This window comes from Chelonoidis abingdonii, chromosome 26, assembly GCF_003597395.2.
Source record: "Chelonoidis abingdonii isolate Lonesome George chromosome 26, CheloAbing_2.0, whole genome shotgun sequence".
NCBI lineage: Eukaryota > Metazoa > Chordata > Testudines > Testudinidae > Chelonoidis > Chelonoidis abingdonii.
The window spans coordinates 10051400-10071143 of record NC_133794.1 but is presented as its reverse complement, the minus strand read 5'-3'; the positions used below and the strand labels follow the sequence as shown (position 1 = coordinate 10071143).

Here is a 19744-nt window from a genome sequence, read left to right as displayed (position 1 = left end):
GGGGGGGGGCACGTGGGCCGGGGGGGATGGAGTTGGGTCTAGGGCTGCCTGTGGGGGGGCACGAGGTTGCAGGATTTTCGGGGGGCACGTGGGCTGGATGGGGAGGAGGGTGCAGGGATTTTTGATGAGGGTGCAGGGATTGGGGGGGCACGTGGACCGGGGGGAGGAGGGTGCAGTGCTTTTTGGGGGGGCAGAGGGCTTTTGGGGGGTTTGGGGGAGGAGGGTGCAGGGATTGGGGGGCATGTGGGTTGGGGGGAGGATGACTCGGCTTTTGGAGGGTTTGGTGGGGGTGCAGGGCTGAGCAGCTCAGCTCTTTAGATGGGGTCACTTGTCTGGGGGTGGAAGAGGGTAATTGGAGGTGGGGGGGAGGAGAGGAACGCAGGCACACTAGGTTCCTGCAGACCAGGGGATGAGTAATAGAGCCAGAGGGGCTGGATGTAACCAGCAGCCTTTGTTTTTATTACGGTGAGTTGTTTTCAGGGTTCCCAGGTTTCCTGTCTCTCCTAGGAGCACCTGAGGTTGTCACTCAATATGTAACCGTCCCCGTCCCTCCCCCCCTTTAAGAATTCAGGGAACCATCAGCCTCTGCACTATCTAGCAGTTTCCCTGTTTGAGGGATTGGCCATTTACCTTGTATTTCTGGAGCAGCAGCCCTCACTAATGTCCAAAACGAAGTATAAATGGGACACACAACAGCAGTTTCATTCCATTCTCTTCCTTACAAATTAAGAGAAACAAATGCAAGCCACTATATTAACTGGTGTTGGCTGTTTAAGTTTTTTAGTGTGTTAATCTTCTTATAAACCACACTTCTCAACTAGCAAAATGTGACAGAAACTGAAACAAGAAACTTACTCTGCAGACCATGAACCAGTAATGGCATGGGGGATTGGGAGATAGGATTCTGAATTCTCTTTGGGGCTTGATTTCTGGCCTGCTCTGTGACCCTGTTCAAGCCACTTCACCTATATGGCCATATTTCTTTCTGTCTGTAAAATGAAGACTTGAGAGGGTGTTGAGCCCAAACATTTGTAAAGTGGTACAGGCATTTATTTACATTCCAAAGCAATGTAAAATATTAGGTGTGTGCATATCCTAAAATAACTGAGATTCCCAACTACCAGGTTACTCAGAAACTTCCTGAGTTGACTTCTGGTTGTGGCAATTGCAGCATAGAATTGCTTAGTTTTGCGGGTCATCATCTGGCCTGGTACTATGATGTAGAATCTCTGGAACACAAATACAGGCATCCTCATAACCATTTTAATATATTTTAAATATGCTTATTGCCTTGTTTCTGGGTACACATGTAAAATAACTTGTAATAAAAGCTAGTTTCATTACCTAAAACTAAATCCCACACTCACCAATGGACCAAAATACTCTTCGCTACTATCAGACCCTCAGGTAAATTCTTTGCTCACCAGACGAACTTTGCAGCATGTCAATAAAGTGTACCAATTCAGGCCTTGTTGGGGGAGAATTACATGGTAGAGATCCCTTCACTGAAACCTAGACCTCCCATGACATTCAGTACCAGGGAAAAGGCAAGATAGCCTGAGGGTTGATTTGAATTGTGGTGATATGTGGAAAAAGATTGTGTCTTGGTGGCTAGGACCCCCATTTATTTTAACACGTCCAAATCACTAGCTACCCCTTGAACTGCAAGTGCTGCAGGATACCAGTGCTGCTTTGAAGCACTGGTATAATATAGTCAATACAATTAACTTTGCTAAGCTGAGGAGTCACTGTATTCTGCACCAGCTGTAGCTTCCAGGTGGTTTCCTGTGTAGTCTGATGTAGAACACACTGCATTAAGGCAATGTGGAAGTGGCAGACAAGTGTGGCTAATTTGGCAGGATTCCCATCAGATTGAAACTAGTGAAGTAGTCACTGTAAAGTAGGAATTAAGATGCAAGATGAGACATAGCAGAGTGTGATGTGCTAGTCGCTTAGGTTAAACACATCAATTTACCATACTGCTGAGGTGGTCTTTCATTATTTAAGAAAAATGGTAACCAGAAGTGATTGCCTCTAATTTAATGCACTGTGGTCATAATTCTTAAGTAAATGAAACTTGTTTCCTTGTGTGTGTTTCATCTGGTGGCAAAGAGCACCAGAATGTGAAATACAGATAACTCCTATGGAGAAGAATGCTTATTGTAAGGAGCCAGCAAACACTTAACTCTGCTAAAGATAGTGCTTACTTTCTGGATATGTGACAGTTGTGTGTCATGGTATAAATTGTTTAAAATATTGGACAAACCTAATTGTGCATTTAGGACTTAACGAGAAGTTGATGTGATAGAACTCTACCTCGTTCCTTGTAGCTCAAGTGACTGCTTGACCAACTAGAAGCAATATTAGATGAACTTTTTCAGCCCTCATGGATGAAAGGTTGTTCTTGTGAGATGGACTTGGTTACATTGAGGGAAGAGAGGAAAATGGTAGGCTTTCATGATAATGCATGCAACTGGTGCCCTGGAAGATCCTGACCATATTTCTCCACTACTAGTCAGACACTGTGTCATGGTTAGTGCTGCATAATGGTTGTATGGGGTGGAGTGATCTTTACTGCACGAGTGCTCCATAAAGAATTTAGTCAACATGCAGACTTTATCGACGCTGTTGGTCCTCTTTTCTTCCAGGAATCTTAAAATAGAGACACAGTACTGCCTCATCTGAAATTCCTGCTAGTAGTGCTGGGGCATCTTGCATTACTGTTTGCATTATGAAATTCTGAATCTTGGCACATCATGTGGGGGCCTAAATTAAGGTTGCCATCAAACTTAGCCATCCAGATCAAGTTTGCAAAAATTAGACTATCTGCTGGTCAGACTTCCAGAGTAGTTTAACCTGATTGCAGCAAGCCTTTTTGGGGGGAAGAAGAGAGTATGTAAATCTAAAAGGAGATACCTAGTATATTTCCTCTTGCTATTATCACCTCCTTTTCACATGGCTTAAATAATTGCGAAGGGAACCTCCATTTAATTCTAGGGCTAATCTTTTAAACAGACTCTTAGGAAATACTGTATAGTGGTGCAGTACCTTATTCTTTTAAGACCCAGTTAATCTCGGCAAAGATGCTGAGGGCATGGCTTGTGTTTTTTGGATGTGTAGCTTGTTACATATGCATACAACTCTTAGGAGGCTGCTGGCACTGAAAATGCTTGCTAAATGTTAATAGTGTTCAGCAAAACTCTTGCATTAGAAGAGAGATCACTGTCCCTTCTCTTGATGATGTAACAGTAATGGATGATAACTGATGTTTCGAGTTCCCATGGAGTTGGATTTTCATATTCTTACCCAGCAGTATGGGAGATGTCTAGCGTACATAACATCCCAAGGCAGCAAGTCTGATGTCTGGGCTAGGCAAATAAAAGTGGAGCACACTTACCCTTGTCCTTTTTTCACTACATGCCTTTAAGTCTTCACAGAGTGAGACTTTTGTCAAATAAGGAATTAAAAATATTGAACTGAGGGAATAACCATTCTTCTTAATAAAGTTAGCCAGCATGGGTCCTCGCAAATATGAAAGGAAACTTCTTGCCTTACGTACTATTTCTCAAATGTGTCACTAGAAGGAAGTTAGTCTTTCACCCAGTGGCTTGGAGTGGTTTGCTTGAATTCAAACAACCCATGCAGGAATGGATTCTTTTTGCACATTTGAAGACCACTGTTTGTGGTTGAGGGAACCTTTTAATTCCTACCTCGGCATTATTGGGTTGTGTTCAATCCCAGAAAGATAGAACTAGACCTTAATGGAAACACTTTTTTCCTTTGGAGCATATGGAAACATAGTTGTGAAACCAGTTGCCTTTGCTATCAGATCAGTCTTCGTAGAGCTGGTGCAAGAATTTGCCAATAAAGTGGATCTCTTCTGTGGTAGCAACTACTTGTGTATGGCTAGAAGCTACGTTTGGGATAGTATTCTGAGAATTTCAGAGTTCACATTTTCCCCTATTGAGTTCCCCATCACCACGAGCGTATGCCTATTGCTTTAAAATCAGTGTGATTATGAATCAGATTTATGCATTTTAATAAGTGAGACACATGATAAAGGTTTTGATTAAAACCATGTCCACTAAGATAAGTCCACTCGTTTAGCAATGTAAAATCATTGTGCTACTGGAATCCTCTCAAATGGAACTTTACTGTGTTTTCAAGTTTAACCTCTGAAGTAAGACATGACACACTAAAAGTTCAACAAAAATAAAATAAATGGTTTCCCTTTTACAAACATCATTTCTTTCCTTCAAGCTTCTTATCCTTGGTTTCTAGTATAATCAGAGTAGCGCTTGAATAGTTTTAGGTAGACTCCACTGCAGTAACTGGACAGAAGCATACTAGAGCTATATGTGCAGAACAGCTCTTTACTCTTTCTGGCAAGAGTGAAATTAAACACCGAAACACTGCCTTTAGTCTTCTGGGAAAACCATCTGACCCTAACCCTGAAAATTCTCTTCATAAAATAAACTTACAGAACGTACTGAACCTTGCATTATAAGATGGATGGAGAAAATCCCTTGCTAAATGTGTAATGGTGCATGTAAATGTGCTTGGCTATTGGTTGTGTGTCAAATATTGCAGAATACTTCATGCTTGACTCAGTCAATTGAGAGTTTGAGTCAATTTCTCAGAAGCTTTACCTTTCAAAAGTGTAGCAGTGTTCTGTTGAAATAGTCAGAGTACTTGTCTTTGTAAGATTCCCTTTTTGGCAGGTTATTGCAATGCTTTAACATGGAGCGTTGGACTGCAGAGCATCTTGTTATCAATCCCTCCATGTAATGACAGGAAAAAGCTAGTGTCCCACACATTCATAGCTCTTTACATGTATTGTACATACAAAGTGCAAATACCCATTCTTCCAGATGCAACTGAATGCTCTAGACTTGTGTAGTTTTAATAATTTTTAGCCAGTATATTGAGGTGGTCAGAATTTTATGTTAAAGAATAAAATCTTGAGACCACTTTAAATGTTTCACATTGGAACAGTGTACTGAACTCTTGAGCAGGGCTGTATTTGCATTCCATCATTGTGATTCTCTGTTTCTGAGATCTGCCCTTCACATTATAAATGGGTTACTACTGTCCTACCTCCCAGGTCTCTGGAGGAAGATATCCCAAAATCCATTGCACCTTGTGTTTGTGGCAACAGTAGCTTATGCAAAGTGGGGTGACTAGTCTTTCCTCCAGAATGTAGAAATTCAGTTATCCAGCCTGGCTTGCATGTCAGCTGTACTGATCTGTCAGCAGTTTTGCTGGGAAGAATGCAACTGGGCATACTGAACCATGTTAGCTGTACCTGTCACATGAGTACGCCGACACTTAACACTGTCCTACTTCTGGTAGAAATGGGACTTTTACTTGTGCATGCTTGTAGTGTTAGCAAGATGTGGGGAAGACAAGGGATTTCCACTCTAGTTCTGTGATACTGACACATGTGGAAGGTGCGTGCTTGTACAGTTATCTTTAGTGACTCACTAGGTCACAAGTGGTTGTCTGTCCCATTCTCCCTCTTCTTCCCCACACCCCTCCTTCAGTTAGTGTGGTTCTATTTGGCAGTGTAACCAGGACTTAGGCATGGCTAACACTTGGCTAAGGCCTTGGATTCAGATGGGAACAACCACATCATGCTGCAAAAGACCCTGTCTCTCTTGTAACATCATTGAACTTGCATTGCGGGTGGAACCAACAAGTGCCATTAAATCACACTCACTCAGTTCTTTTAAAGGTACTGAGATCAAATCTACCCACTTCCTGTTTAATATAAAACCAACTAGTGATAACTTCAGTATAAGGCAATTTTCAAGTCTTGTTTGTTCCCCCAACACTAGACACATACAAGGAATCAGTTTGGAGCTGGTGTTACAAATCTATAGGATAGGCAACTGTACTTTTAGGGGCTTTAAAACCTTGACAGCAAAGCTAATAAAGTGATTTGTATGAAGTCTGTCACCCTGAAAGAATGCTGTTTTTTACAAGCTTCGGTTCCTGGGCACCTGAATACAGCCACCTATGGGATGCAGTGGGGTTTCCATTCTGCACCAAAAGCATTGATTACTCTAGAGCAGGGGAAATGAAACTGAGAGAAATAAGGAGGAAGAATCTAATTACCCAGGTCAGAATTTGTCCAGGACACTGATACTGCTGTTTGTACCACTAGTGATACAAGATCTTGATGGACCTTTATCTGATCAGGGCTTCAACTTCACAAAAAGCAGTAGATCTCTTTTTGTACTGTCCTGGGGCATTGGTACCACCTACTGAATTGTCAAGTGCATATCCTGTTGCACCTATGTTCTATGGAGGCTCCATAGAGAGCTGAGCAAGTCTGTATCCTACTTAGGCTGAGATCTGACATGGTCAGCTCAAAATGATACAATTCCTAGAGACTTGTCATGGATGCCCTCATTGTATTTTACTTAGTTTAACTTTTGGTAATTACGTGGCTCCTGCCCACTCTCGACTTTTAGCATACAGTAGTTTGGAGCTGAGGGATAGCTTTTATAGGAACAGTTTTATAAATAAAGTGAAGTGTGTGTCTAACTCCTAATAAATCTCAGCACCTTTAAATAGCAATGAGATTTTTTCTGTTTCCTCACTGCTAAGTCTGAAAGACTACTCTCCTTTAAACTGTCTGTCTAGATCCTGTTTACAAACCTGTTCACTTGCTGGCAATTTCTAATTGCATTCACATGCAAATTTAACTGGGCTTACTCTTTCTTACCTGTTCATCTTCATGAATTTGAGTTTTCTGATTACTGTTCTATTTCATACAGTTTTTAACTAGAGAACTTGCTTCAAAACTGGTATATATTCAGTCTGGCTAAATAGGAACCACTGGCATTAACGACAACTCAAAGGTACTGGAGTAGCACATCAGCCAAGAGGGCTCTGATTGCCTTAAGTGTATGATCTCTCCATTCCATTTCATTATCTGTGATAACCTTTAAGCATTCAAGGAGTGTTACCACTTTGCAGTGCTTTTGGGGATTATACACTGAGTAATTTTCTATTCTCTCTTCAGCCTCTATCTACTCTTCAACCTCAGCCCCATTTGGGCTGCTACTCGTATTGTACTAAGCTTCTTATTGCAGTTCATCTCATAACTGCAAAGACAACTTTCCCTTGCTGATGAAAGTTGCCTTTATTGCAGTGAAAACTAGACAGATACTGTTAAAGCTGTTTGGAAGGGGGAAGTGTGCATACAGTGGCAATGTCCACCCTTGAATCTACTAGCAGACTAGGACAGCTGAGATTTGGTACTCTTTCTTAAAATTAAGAAATAATTCCTTTTTAACATTGAGACTTAACTGAAAACTTGTGCCATTTAATTTTCATCTAATTCTCTTAAATGGTGTGTTTCTAGGCAGCCTGCTTCTGCAAAGTGGTATGACCGAAGAGACTACGTCTTTATTGAATTTTGCGTTGAAGACAGTAAAGATGTTAATGTAAATTTTGAAAAATCCAAACTTACATTCAGGTAAATAACTAAGATCATTGTCAAGTGGCAGAGAAATCTGAGTATCTAAATGCTGACCTGACCCTTTTTCTAACTAAATAGCATGTATCTTTATTTTATTGCAATTATCTTTGCTTTGAGACTTCTCAGTCCAGCTACATAACTAGCTTAATTCTTTTCTCTTACAGTTGTCTTGGTGGAAGTGATAACTTTAAGCATTTAAATGAAATCGATCTTTTTAATTATATTGATCCAAATGTAAGTATTTTCTGAACTTTTATCCTCTCTACCTACAAGAAAAAGGGACCCTAAACATGTGAGGCACTTGGATACTATGGGTAATGAGACCCGTTAGTAACTTAATGTACTTATGAAATTTGTCTGAGAAAGGGCTCTCTGGTCCTTCCTCTCTGCTACCTGAAGAGTAGCATGTCAAAGTCTGCTCCTGAGTACTTACTGATTGCAATTCTGTGTGCTTCTCACCACTGTTCTTGCACGTCCTATTTTTAGCAGTCCTCGCTTTATCTTTGTCTGTCTTTCTCAATGGACCACACACACACAATCAGCATCATTGTACCTGTTAGAGCAGGTATTTTTACTAGCTTGTAAAATGTTGCTGTGCAGGAGTGTGGAGTTTCAGTCTTGGATGGATAATGACTTTTTGCACTCCCTTCCCCAGTTTGAATGCTGTGGCTAGTCCAAAATTTGGGGGGGATTATTTGGTACATACTAGATCACAGTGCAATGTTCCATAGACACTTCTGTAGACATTGGTGATCTATTCAGGTATTCATTGTAAAGACTATTCATGCCACATGACAGGAGGCAGCTACTGTATATACTTTATTCATCCTCTCAAGCATAACTGAGTGGTGACTCTCAGATGGGTGGGTGAATGCAGGTGTATAAACTTTACTGAAGTTGCTCCTGTCTTCTGACACTACCACTTTAATACGACAATTCTTTCATTCCAGGAATCCAAGCATAAAAGAACAGACAGATCTATCTTGTGTTGTTTAAGAAAAGGAGAATCTGGCCAGTCATGGCCAAGGTTAACAAAAGAGAAGGCAAAGGTACGTTTCCATTCCGGGGGTGGGGGTTGGTTTGTTCCCCATCACACTCATGGAAGCAGTGATCGCTCCTCTCAAATTATGGAAAGTCCATATGTCATGCCAGATGACGAACAGGTCAAGCATTTCCTTTGTGCTTTGTAGTACCTACCAGGTCGTTCAGCCCCTCTCCAAACAAAATAGCAGCTCCCGCAGAACCTGCCTACATTTTCCTAATGTGAGGGAAAACTTTTCCTGTTTATTTCCTCTACCCCCCAACACAACCCTAGAACAAATATTTGTCTCTCAAGGAGATAACTCTTTGTATTGCTGTGTAGCTCAACTGGCTCAGTGTGGATTTCAACAACTGGAAAGACTGGGAAGATGATTCAGATGAAGACCTGTCCAATTTTGATCGCTTCTCTGAGGTGAGGGAAGAGGAGAACCCAGAAGCCTGGGTTCCATTTTGGGGTCTTGTTTGCAAGCACTAACTGGTAGCTAGGCAATCAGACCTCTTCAGTTGTCTTAACAGACCAAGTGGCTCCTCGGCCATCAGTACCAATGCAAACTCATTACACATTCAACTCCAGCTGTTGCCAGCACCAAACGGGTAACTTGGCAGGTTCCAACTAGAGCAAAACAATTTTAGAATTGTAGCAACTTCATACATAATATATATAGTTGATCATAGTCTATATATAAAAAAAAACCCATTTCATTGGCTGCTGCTTCTGTATGTTGAATCTTTCCTTATGATGATCTCTAATTGCACTTTGAAGAACTGGGCTTAGTGCAAAGGGAGGCCTGCACAGCTCTCCGAAGCAGTAGAGAAAGTGCACGTAGGTTGTGCTAGAAGGCATGTCTTCTCCAGAGCAGAGACTGCCAGTTCTGAGCTGTGCAATAGGGGTGGGGGGTGCTGTGGACTCTGAGATTACCAGCTTTATTTGTGCTTGTGACCAAACCTATTCTTAACGTGGCTCTCCAAAGGTAGAGGGCAGCTGATGCATTAATTTGACTTTCCATCAGATTGAGATGCAGTTAATTTAAAAACAATATTTTGTGTGTTGAGATTTATACTAATCTAACTACTCTGCATTCTTTGGGATCTTCCCATGAAATATTCTTAATAAAGATGCAGTAACTACTGCATGTGTTTATAAGGGCTTACAGAAAGCACAATGGAGAATGATCAAGTGGAACAGGGGTCTGATAATTGGGACTGTTTTTAGACTTGGAATGCAGTATTCCTTGGGTTTTATAGAGAGAGTGAGGTAAAGTCTCTAATCTAACACTAGTTCCCTTTATAACAGATGATGAACAACATGGGCGGAGATGAAGATGTAGATTTGCCAGAAGTAGATGGAGCAGATGATGTAAGTAGTTTATGGGGATTTCTTAAAGGGTTAAGTTTTCAGCAGATATGTCAAGGCTTGCTCAGGTCAACTTGTATCCCCACTTGAGAATTCTTAGAAGCTTCACTAACTGGAAGCAGGGGCTATATCTGGACTCCTGCTCTTCATTTCCTTTTGTGCATGAACAGTACATCAGATTTGGAAAAAACTACTTGTGTCCTCTGCAGTGACCTCAATGGTAGTGGCTTTACCACTACAGCTGTTTGTGCTTGAGCCAACCTTGGCAAACCTTCAGCTGTGGTTCTTGGTAATTCTGCCTTGAAGCACGTACCAGAGGTATAGAGTCCTTCCTGACGGACGTCACAGTAAATCTGATCAGAAGGGTGTCTTAAACATCCTCACTATGAAGTTTAGTGGTAGTATTTACTGGGTTAGCTTCAGGACAGAAGGAGCAGCTTCAGGACCTACCTGACTTATTTTCCAACTTTTTTTTCTTTCTCCAGGATTCACCGGACAGTGATGATGAAAGTAAGTTAATTTAGCATGCAGATTTGTTTCGGAGCACTAGTCTTGCATAAGCTTTGTTTCACCCAAAGTAGGACAGTCTTGAGGAGAGCTTGCCAGCACTAAGTGTTGTGCTGCATGTCGCCACAAGTCACTGTGTTCTAGTTAGCCTGTAGTGTGTACTCAGTGCAGGTCTAACTCTTACATCTGTCGTCTAGGCAGTGTGGTCTGATGGACTGTCCAGTGCAGAGTCATAAACTTTCCGAAGAGCTGCAAGTGTCACTTTTGAACTTTGCAGATTGCTGCAGTCCCAACAACAATTGTTGAGGCTAGAGACTAATTTGCATCTCATACATGGTGCTATGTACATGCTAATTGACTGAAGTCTTGTATTTCATGCAGTGGTTACCAGGACTCGTTCTCAAGTCCTGCACATATTTGAGAACCTAACTTGTCTTTGCACCAGTGGACAAACTAGCAAAAGCATTCTTAGAAAATTGCACAACATGCGCCTTAGACTGGTGCAGGGATCGTGTCTGTACAGCCCGTAGCGCAATGGGTTCTGAGTAATCTGTGTTCAAAACAAAACCCAAACACTAATGCACTAACTCTGTCCTCAGAAATGCCAGATCTGGAGTAAGGAGAACTGTCGTCTTCAGGGTTTGGGGAAAGAACTTCATCACAACATTTCATAACTGAAGAATTCCTGAGTTGATCGCGCTAAAGGCAGATACTGCATCCTTTAACCCATGTTCAGTCTGTTTTAAATGGTTTCACTGATGGTTGGTGTGTACCATTGTTTAGGGCAGTCTTAAGCCCCATGAGGCAATAATGTTATGCAGGAAAGTTGTTTTTGTTTTTTTTCCAGACTTCCAAAAAACAATTGAGGTGTAGGCAATCACTGCAAAACAAGTTGCAATAAACAGGGCTTAGAGCCTCCTTGTCTCGTCATAAGACATAATTGCAATGGGAAAATTCTCAATTTACAGGAAGTGGTAAATTAGCATTTTTCCCCTCACAGTGTGGACTGCAGCTCATTTAAAATTTCAGATTTTTATACCTGGAACTCAACTGACTGAAACAATGTTTTAATTGGCTTGCAAAATGAAACTGGTAACATGCTATACCTCTGCGGTGTCTTCAGGTGTATTCCACTAAAGTTTTAATAAAAAGGAAAAAAAAATTGCTTCACTTTGTTGTATTTAATCACTAGTTAGTGTTCCAGATGTATCCTTGCTAAAACTAGTGAACCCCTAACTTAAATGGGTGAAGCCTGTACATTTGGTATTGTTTGACCCTCAAGCTTTTCCATCTCTTAGTACAGAGGGGTGAAAGTGGCTGGCTGTACATTGTTGCTTGTCAATCTGTACATTTAGACCAAATTGTATTTGCACTGTTGGTATGGAAGCAAGTAACAAAACGTTAATACACTATTGGGTTTTTGTTTCATTTATTTTGACCAGCTTATTACAAGACTGAAAAACCTCAATCTGTGTTAAGAGCAGAGGGGATTTTTTTTAAATGTCTACATTCTTTCTAATAAACTGTTGAAGACTCCATGGCTGTCCTTCTAACTGTCTGGTTGACTGTAACTTCATGTATTCTTACTATTTGCTAGAATGGATTTTTTTTTAGTTGGAATACTAGTGGGGGGTTATTTCAGCTGTTCGAAGGAGGCAAGTTGTAATGTTCCCAGCAAACCTTCAAAAAAAAGTGGATCTGTAATTGAAAATTGTAGGTGCACTTTGACAACAGTTTAAAAAAGAAAAGTGTTGTGATTTGACTAAAATAAAACAATGTTTTGTCCTCCTCCTAAATCTTTGGGCTTTTTAGTTCCCTTAAGTGGCTCTTGGGCTTTGTCGGACTGCTGGGTGTATTTGTTCATGATTTCATTATGTTCTGCCTCTGGACTCCCAAGTGGAAAGCTGTGCACAGTTAAAGCTGAAGTGTGCTGCTGCTGATGCAAAGAGGCTCTGAAGTAGTATCTGGTGCAGGCTGTAGTCCCTGCCCTAGCCCTGTTGCCATGCTCATGTGTGTTCCATAGCTCTAGCTTGGTGGTCTTTCCATACATCTCTGGTGTATTTATGAACAGTCGTCAATTAACTCACCTGACACAGGTTGGTTCTCCATGAAGATGACTCCTTCTCCCGAACAGTCTTGCCATGAGTTGGTCCCTGCATGCAGAGATTGGAGTCTGCAAACATTTAGCCTATCTCAGGCTCCAGCTATGGGAATTAGGGAACACGCTGGTATTGCTAAATCTACAAGTCTTTTAGTTAAAATCAAAAAAGCATGTTTGTCTTCTGAGCAGTTTCTCCTTTTCCCCAGCAGGAGGCTCCTGCTTTGTACTTTTCCTCAAAACAAGACTCCTTCCAGTGGGATCATTATTAAGGGTCGGTCTACACTCTAGCTGGGCTGCTGCAGTTTTAGCGCTTCAGTGAAGACGCTACTACATTGTTGGGACCGCGTCTCCTATCAGCACAGTTTATCCACCTCCCTTGACATAGGGCTGTCTACAGCACAGTTAGGTCAGTCTAATCGCATCACTCCGAGTGTGGCTTTTTCACAGCCCTGCACGAGAGTTATACCCACGTAAGTGCATAATGTTGGCATGGCCTAACAATTCAGAGCTAAAGGTGCAGAAGCCCAGAAGCAACATCAGTAAGCGGAGGTGTGTATGCTGCTCACCTACCTCAAACTGCAGGGCTGCACCATTTGGATCTGGGGTGGGGGCGGGGTGGTGTTACAATCTGTAACTGCTCTTGTGGCTCTGCAAATCCCTGCCTTTAGCAGAGTGAAGGCCATAGAAGGGAGAAGATGGATTCAAATTGATCACCTCTGTTGCCTTTTGATCTTCATTTAACCCCCCTTGGTGCTGGCCTTTGCCTTGACGCTACCTGAAGAGAGAGGAGCAGTGAGTTGCCAAAAGATACTGAGAAGTGGGCCAGGCTCACCCTTAGAGGAAAAGAGATTTCCTGGGCGGGTAAGCCTTTATAAAGGAGTCACTTGTGGCTGTCAGATGTGAGCTGGAACAGCCCTGTGTTCATCATTCTAGTCTCTGCTTTGTTAATAAGATTGTGCTGGGTACAAGAGACCATTAATAGAACTGTGGATGTAGCACTGATGCCAGCTGCTGCTACCTGACAATAGGTACAGCAAAGAACATTGCTCGACACGGCTTCAGCTGGTACCTTCTGCAGAACAGGAGCCCTCTGGCTTATTCCTGGCCCAACATAAATTGGGCTTCATGCAGCTAATACTAAGACATGACCCTGCTTGTTCAGGTTGTGTCATAGTTCTGTTACTGTCCCTATATGCTGCTGTAGTCTCAAGCAGTGTGTCCCTCTGCTCATCAGGGATGTCTACTTAAGCAACTTCCCTTTTAAAGGGGTCCTAAATATTGTTAGTGATAGCTGGCTGTTGTCCAGCTCCTATGTCTAACTTAGGCACCAAATTACCTGCTTCAATAGAGTCACTGCCAGTTGAGGGCAATTGCCTAAACCCCTGCATTAAATAAAAATGCATGGAAAAGAACTGGGCTATCTAGAGAAAGGTAGCAGATGCAGAGAGGGTGAATGGTCCTTGGGTGCTAGATGTGTGCCAGCCTCAAGCGCAGTTGCCAGAGATTTTTTTTTCCTGCAGTGGTACCCGTTGGGGTGATCCGAGTGCCCTCTGTTGCCACGTGTGCTGATGTAAAAGAAGTGTACGCCCCACACACAACCCTCTTCAGTTCTTTCTTACTGCCAGTGATGGTTGTTAGCCATTCCAGACTTGTGAGGGAAGAGCTTGTCACTCTGTGTATATATCCTGTTTTAGAAGTTAGCTAATTAGTTGTAGTTGGCCTTAAGTAGTTCTTAGTGCTAGGTTTTCATTTTAGGACTTTTGACTGATTTTTCTCTCAGTACTGGAATGATACCTTGTGCTGGGATTTAAACTCTGCCAGCAGCCCACTGCCACCCTAGTTGTGTGGGAGAATCCCACATTAGTGACAAATGCCACATTTGTTAAGGATTCAAGCCCTGCTCACAGGAGAGCAATGGTGAGGCTCAAGTGCTGCTTATGGAAGCTCCATTTGAGTGATGTCATGGGAAAAGCCACTCAGATGAATTGAGTTGTTTGTTGTCTCCAGGCAAAGTTAGGTCAATTGTGCTCGTGTTTACGTAAAAGGCAGCACCAGAGTTGTCTGTTCGAATTAATAAATTCTTTCCTATGATGTGGAGGAGGAAGGCTGAGCAGGCTAAATATACTGCTCTTAACTTCCTGATATTTATATGAGCCTTAAGACGACCGGAGACCCCTTGGCCTGCAGGGACCCCATATGATCTCCCCAACCCTGTGAGGACACATCAGGGAAACAAAGGGGACCCCCAGGCAGACCTGGAGAGGATCCATTCACCGATCTAGAGACAACAGAATGAACACTGGCAGTCAAACCACTCTGTCCAAATGGTGACGCTTCGGGGTAAACGCTGAAGCTAGTCATGCCAACCTACATCAGGATGTGCTACCACGCGACCCAGGAGACAGGCAGCTGCATGCTAGGGTGAGAGGGTATGTTTTGAACTGCAGCACTTGATTCCCTAACAGTTGGAACCTGGATTACGATAGAAAGTTTTTTGTGGAGTCTGACTGCCCCGATGAACTCAACTCTCTCTGTATGGGTTTTAGCATTGGTTTGCCTTGGTTTACTGGGAGTCATAGCGCGTCAAGCTGTGGCTACACTGAATAATGCTCAAGTGTCTGTTTTGTGGTTAGCAAATACTGGGCTGCACCGTTCCTAGAAGCGAGTGCAAAGCAAACCAAGCGGAGTGGTGTTGGTCTATACTCTGAGGAACTTACGGTTGAGGGAGGGAACGAAAGCACCAAAGTGACAACGGCCAGAGACGATTTTTTTCTACTTTCCAAAAGGGTGTCCCAAAAGTCCTCCAAAGGGACTGCTTCCTCTTGGGCCAGTTAAACTCGGAGCGATGTGAGCTGCTGATTGTGGCTGGTAAAGGGGATGACAGGTAGGTATAGGTCATAGACGGGGTGGGGGGGTGCCAGGAGAGATATAACCTGTTTAATGGTAACAGGATTCATTTTAGATTCTATTAACTTCTGTTTTCAGTCCATAGCAGCTTGTGTGAGTCCACGGGAGTGTGTGCTCACTGCAATTCTTTCTGTCATGTGGTAAATATAAAACAGTGGTGGTCAGGCTCCAGGCATATGCAAAGTCCTTTATAAATCCCTTCAATTGTCCCCTGCCCCACACAGCTTGAAAACCCCGCATGCCCTACTGTAAACATGAGGGAGAAGATGACAAGGATACAGCAGTTTGTGTACCTAGAGATACATAAACCGCCACGCTGCCAAGGCTGAGTCACGAGCCTAGAATGAGACTAAAAAGGGCAGAATAACTTTTAACCAGTTGGTGGGCTGTTACCCGTGCTCATCTGCCTAGTTTAAACTGTCGGTGCTAGAGGGGGTCCATGGCCTTGATGGGGATTCATTCCATTGAGTTCAGCGTGCTCCAGCTCCGGCCCTTCCTGTGTTGTGCTTATCTCCTATAACAAGACAGCTCGCCTTCCAGCCAGTGCTCAGCCCTGGCTCCGGTGTGTGCTTCTCCTTGTTGATCTCTGCTCTAAGCGGGTGGTGGTGGAGTGAGTGTACCTGGGCCTGGGGGGTGGAACAGGCATCCCTGTTTCAGAAATGCAGGGTGGCCTGAAATGCTGGCCGGCAGTGCTAATTTTAGGTCTGCACTTTAGCAGGATCTATTGATAGCTACGCCAGCGTCGCTCAGAAGAAAGTTTGCTTAATGGACTTACAGGCGGCATAAGGGTTGACAGAGTTACAAAATAACATGTCACCGGAGGACAAAGAGGCACAATGCACAAGCTCCTGTGACAGCAGAGTTACCTCTCAGTCCGTTTATCAAAGTGGCTGCATTTCCCATTTCAGGGCAGGCTAAACAATAGAAAAGCAAAAAGAATCAATCTGCAGCCAGAAGAGTTTAATAAATAAAAAAATCTTTTAATTACCAACCTTGTAAAACGCCCATGAAAATTACCAGTCTGGGCACAAGATCTTTGTTCTACCGTACCACAATGAAGGATAATGAAAAAACTGATATTTGGCTCATCTCTCCAGAATAATCATCTCAGACAAGCAGACTGTTTTTCCAGCGCTGGTCTAGTGTCTTTATTTCATGCACAGGGGTCGGTGTTAAGGATCTCATGAATGTTCTGTTTACTCTAAAGCCCTTGATGTTCATCTAAAATTAGGCTTGGAAGAATTGGATTTTTATTGGTAAATGTTGGTTTCGCTGCATGCCAACAAAGCAGCAAAAGAAATCTTTCCCTTGATCGTTGAAATTCACAGAGAGGCAACGTAAGGAAAATGCTGCTTGAGAACTTTAGCTTTTGATTTAAGGAGATATGCTTTGTATATTTTGACATGTGATGTTGACAATATATGTTTTAATCATAAAGATTGAACTTTTTGATTCTCACCATCTACTATCATTAAATTTACAATCAGTTAAAAAAAGTTTAAAATCCATAATTTTGCACTACTGTAAAAATTAAAAACTGAAAAAATGCTTAAATGTCTTGAAATTATATTAATACTATGAAATTCTGCACACCCTGATAAAAATTAATATGGACTGGTGCTGGCAAGAATTATGGTCCCCACTTTGGTAATGAGGTGCTTGTGGGAGCATCTCATAGTTAAAAGACAGGAGTGGGGACACCTGATTTCTACTGAAATTGATGTACTCTGCCACTTAGCAAATGTCTCTCAGCATGTCAGTTGCCCTAGCTGTAAATTGGGGAATAATAAACTACCTCCATGCTGGGATGTGAAGTACTCCCAAGGGCTGGTTATTTTAGCTGGCCTTCCTATCATATAAGCACATTGGTGTTAGGGTGACTAGATGTCCTGATTTTTGAGTCTTTTTCTTATATCAGCTCCTATTACCTATCTCATAGAGCTGGAAGGGACCCTGAAAGGTCATTGAGTCCAGCCCCCTGCCTTCACTAGCAGGACTAAGTACTGATTTTGCCCCAGATCCCTAAGTGGGTCCCTCAAGGATTGAGCTCACAACCCTGGGTTTAACAGGCTAATGCTCAAACCACTGAGCTATCCCTCTCCCTATTACCCCTATCCCCATCCTGATTTTTCACACTTGCTGTCTGGTCACCCTAAGTGGTGTGCAGCCATCTCAGGTTTATCGTGATCAAAAGGTGTCACATTGACAGATCACTTCTTGCTTTTGCTATAGCATGTGGATACTGACTTCAGAAACATCCACCATCTGCCTTATTCAATGATGTGATTCATCAGTGTTGTTCAAAGGTTTTGGAAAACTTTTTGTGCCTAAACTCAACGTGTCAAGGCTGTGTATCCTTTCCCATTTTTGGAGTCTCTTTAGCAAGGTGTAGATAACTCATCTGTGGGTCTTGCTGGTGTGGTAGTGGTAGATTCCTGTGTATGACAGCTCTGAGATTACTGAATCTAAGAGATTCCTGTTTTGTTGACCATCCTCTTAAGACCTTCCTTACTGAAAATTTTGGATGTCTGATTATTAGTATCTTAGAGAACATCTTATATAGCACTTTTCATCACAAGGGGAGTGGAGCCAAAATGTTTTAGAAACCAGTGGGAGAACAGATCACAGGAATACCTTCACTCCTCCCTTATGCTCTAAAATGCAGCCACCTCTGAGTGGATCACAGCAGCTGTTTATAACAGTGCACATAAGTTTAAGAGAGGAATTGCTGGAGAACAATGTGTCCAAATGAAATTGGAGACAATGTAATTACCGTAGTGAAGGGGTTATCATCATGGGGGTTGCAAGCAACCACCCTTCTTAATGGCTAGATGGGAGAAGGGGTACTGAGTCATGGGTGGGAAGAGGTTGAGGATCACTATCCCAGTGATATTCTAGCCAGGATGCTTGGACTAGCCACCGAGCAAAGGGAGGGCATGGCAGCCCCCTAGCTTTGGACACTGGCACTGAAGTAGGCTAGTGAGGCACCTCATAGCCCTGCACTGGATCAGTGAGGTCAGTACAGACTGGAAGGGAGAGAGCATCATGTTCTGAGCCATGCATGTCACTGCTACAGTGATCAAATAACTATGGTTTCTGTTCAAGCTTCATGGTTACAGAAAGATTCATTTTTTTTTTAAATCAGACTTAAAATGGTGGCATTAGGAGGGACCAGTGGTACCCCTGACTGTGGGAACAGAGCACTAATACATCACTGATGTTGATTTGGCAGAGAATGAGACGGTTCGTGGAGGGAAAACGGGAGCCAGGACGCCTGGGTTGTCTTCCTAGCTCTGGGTTGGGTGAGCTGACATTCGGTTCTCCCAGGTTCTGTTTCTAACAGTGCTACAGCCTCATTGTGTGACTTGGGACAAATCCCTGGGCTGGCTCAGATTCCGCTTCCGTCAACCCACAAATCAGCCTCAGGTCAACAAGCATTCAGGACCTGAATCCTAGGACCCTGGTGGGGATGGGTCAGAGCTCGGGTCCTGCTGTAATTTCGGTCCAAACCCTGCCATTTTGCAGTGCAGATGCAGCTCAAATCCCAGCAGTTGTGAGGCCAAGTTTACAACACAGTGTGGACTCAACCAGCCCGGCTCCCACAGGGCTGAGTTTACAAGGCAGGGTGGATCGGGTGACGCCCCACCCCAGCTCCGTCCCAGGAGTGTCTGGGGCAAGGTTCAGATGTCTCAATTTTGGGATCTTATATAGTCTCGTATTACCCCCCACCCACTGTCCAGATTTTTCACACTTGCTGTCTGGTCACCCTACACGGTGGGGGGGAAGGAGCTTCACACTCTTCAAAGTGAGCCCAGCCCAACCCACATGTGGCTTCTGTCTCAGTACTGGCCAGGGGTCAAACCTATGGGAAAATGGACTGTCCGGCTTAAAACCAGACCAAAGGCCCCGGTCAGTGTAGACGCTCCCGGGGGCACGGCGGCTCCAGGGGCTGAGAAAGGCCTGGGGGAGCAGGAGTCAGGAGAAACCCCTCCGCCCAGAGCAGCCCTAGCCCAGCCCTAGAGCAAGGACAAGGCAGGACACGTGGTCCCGCCTTCCTGGGTCCTGTGCCAGGTAGTGAGCCCGCCTCGTCTAGCCCCACCGGCCAATCCTCTTCAAGCACCGCGGCGGGTTTCCTCCCTCGCGCGGGCCAACTGGAAGGGGTAGAGACCCCTGAGTGGCAGAGCTCTCGCCCAATGGAAGAGGGGCACATGAAGCGACGGGCAGGAGCCTTGCCCAATGAGCGCGCGGGGACTCAGGACTGGCAGCCCCGCCGCCCAACAGAGCGCGCCGGCCGGGGTCACGTGCGGCCCGGCGGCCCCACCCCGCGCAGGTCTTGGGCGGGCGG

The 19744-nt window shown here is 43.6% G+C and overlaps 1 protein-coding gene across 1 annotated transcript; it reads left to right on the top strand.

Annotated features, from left to right (window-relative positions):
* The first annotated feature begins 1369 nt into the window (after positions 1–1369).
* Positions 1370–11927, top strand: PTGES3 (prostaglandin E synthase 3). Its single transcript, XM_032785505.2, has 8 exons — positions 1370–1407; positions 7373–7486; positions 7654–7723; positions 8440–8538; positions 8853–8942; positions 9825–9887; positions 10370–10394; positions 10991–11927. The coding sequence occupies exons 1-8, from the start codon at positions 1370–1372 to the stop codon at positions 11008–11010; spliced, it is 519 nt and encodes a 172-aa protein (XP_032641396.2). The 3' UTR covers positions 11011–11927.
* Positions 11928–19744: the final 7817 nt, after the last annotated feature.

Bases quoted from the DNA above. Each gene is read 5' to 3' on its own strand.
- PTGES3 (XM_032785505.2), top strand. From the start codon at position 1,370: ATGGACCAAAATACTCTTCGCTACTATCAGACCCTCAG. The intron at 1,408-7,372 runs GTAAATTCTTTG...GTGTGTTTCTAG, and splicing joins CGCTACTATCAGACCCTCAG to GCAGCCTGCTTCTGCAAAGT. The intron at 7,487-7,653 runs GTAAATAACTAA...TTTCTCTTACAG, and splicing joins AAATCCAAACTTACATTCAG to TTGTCTTGGTGGAAGTGATA.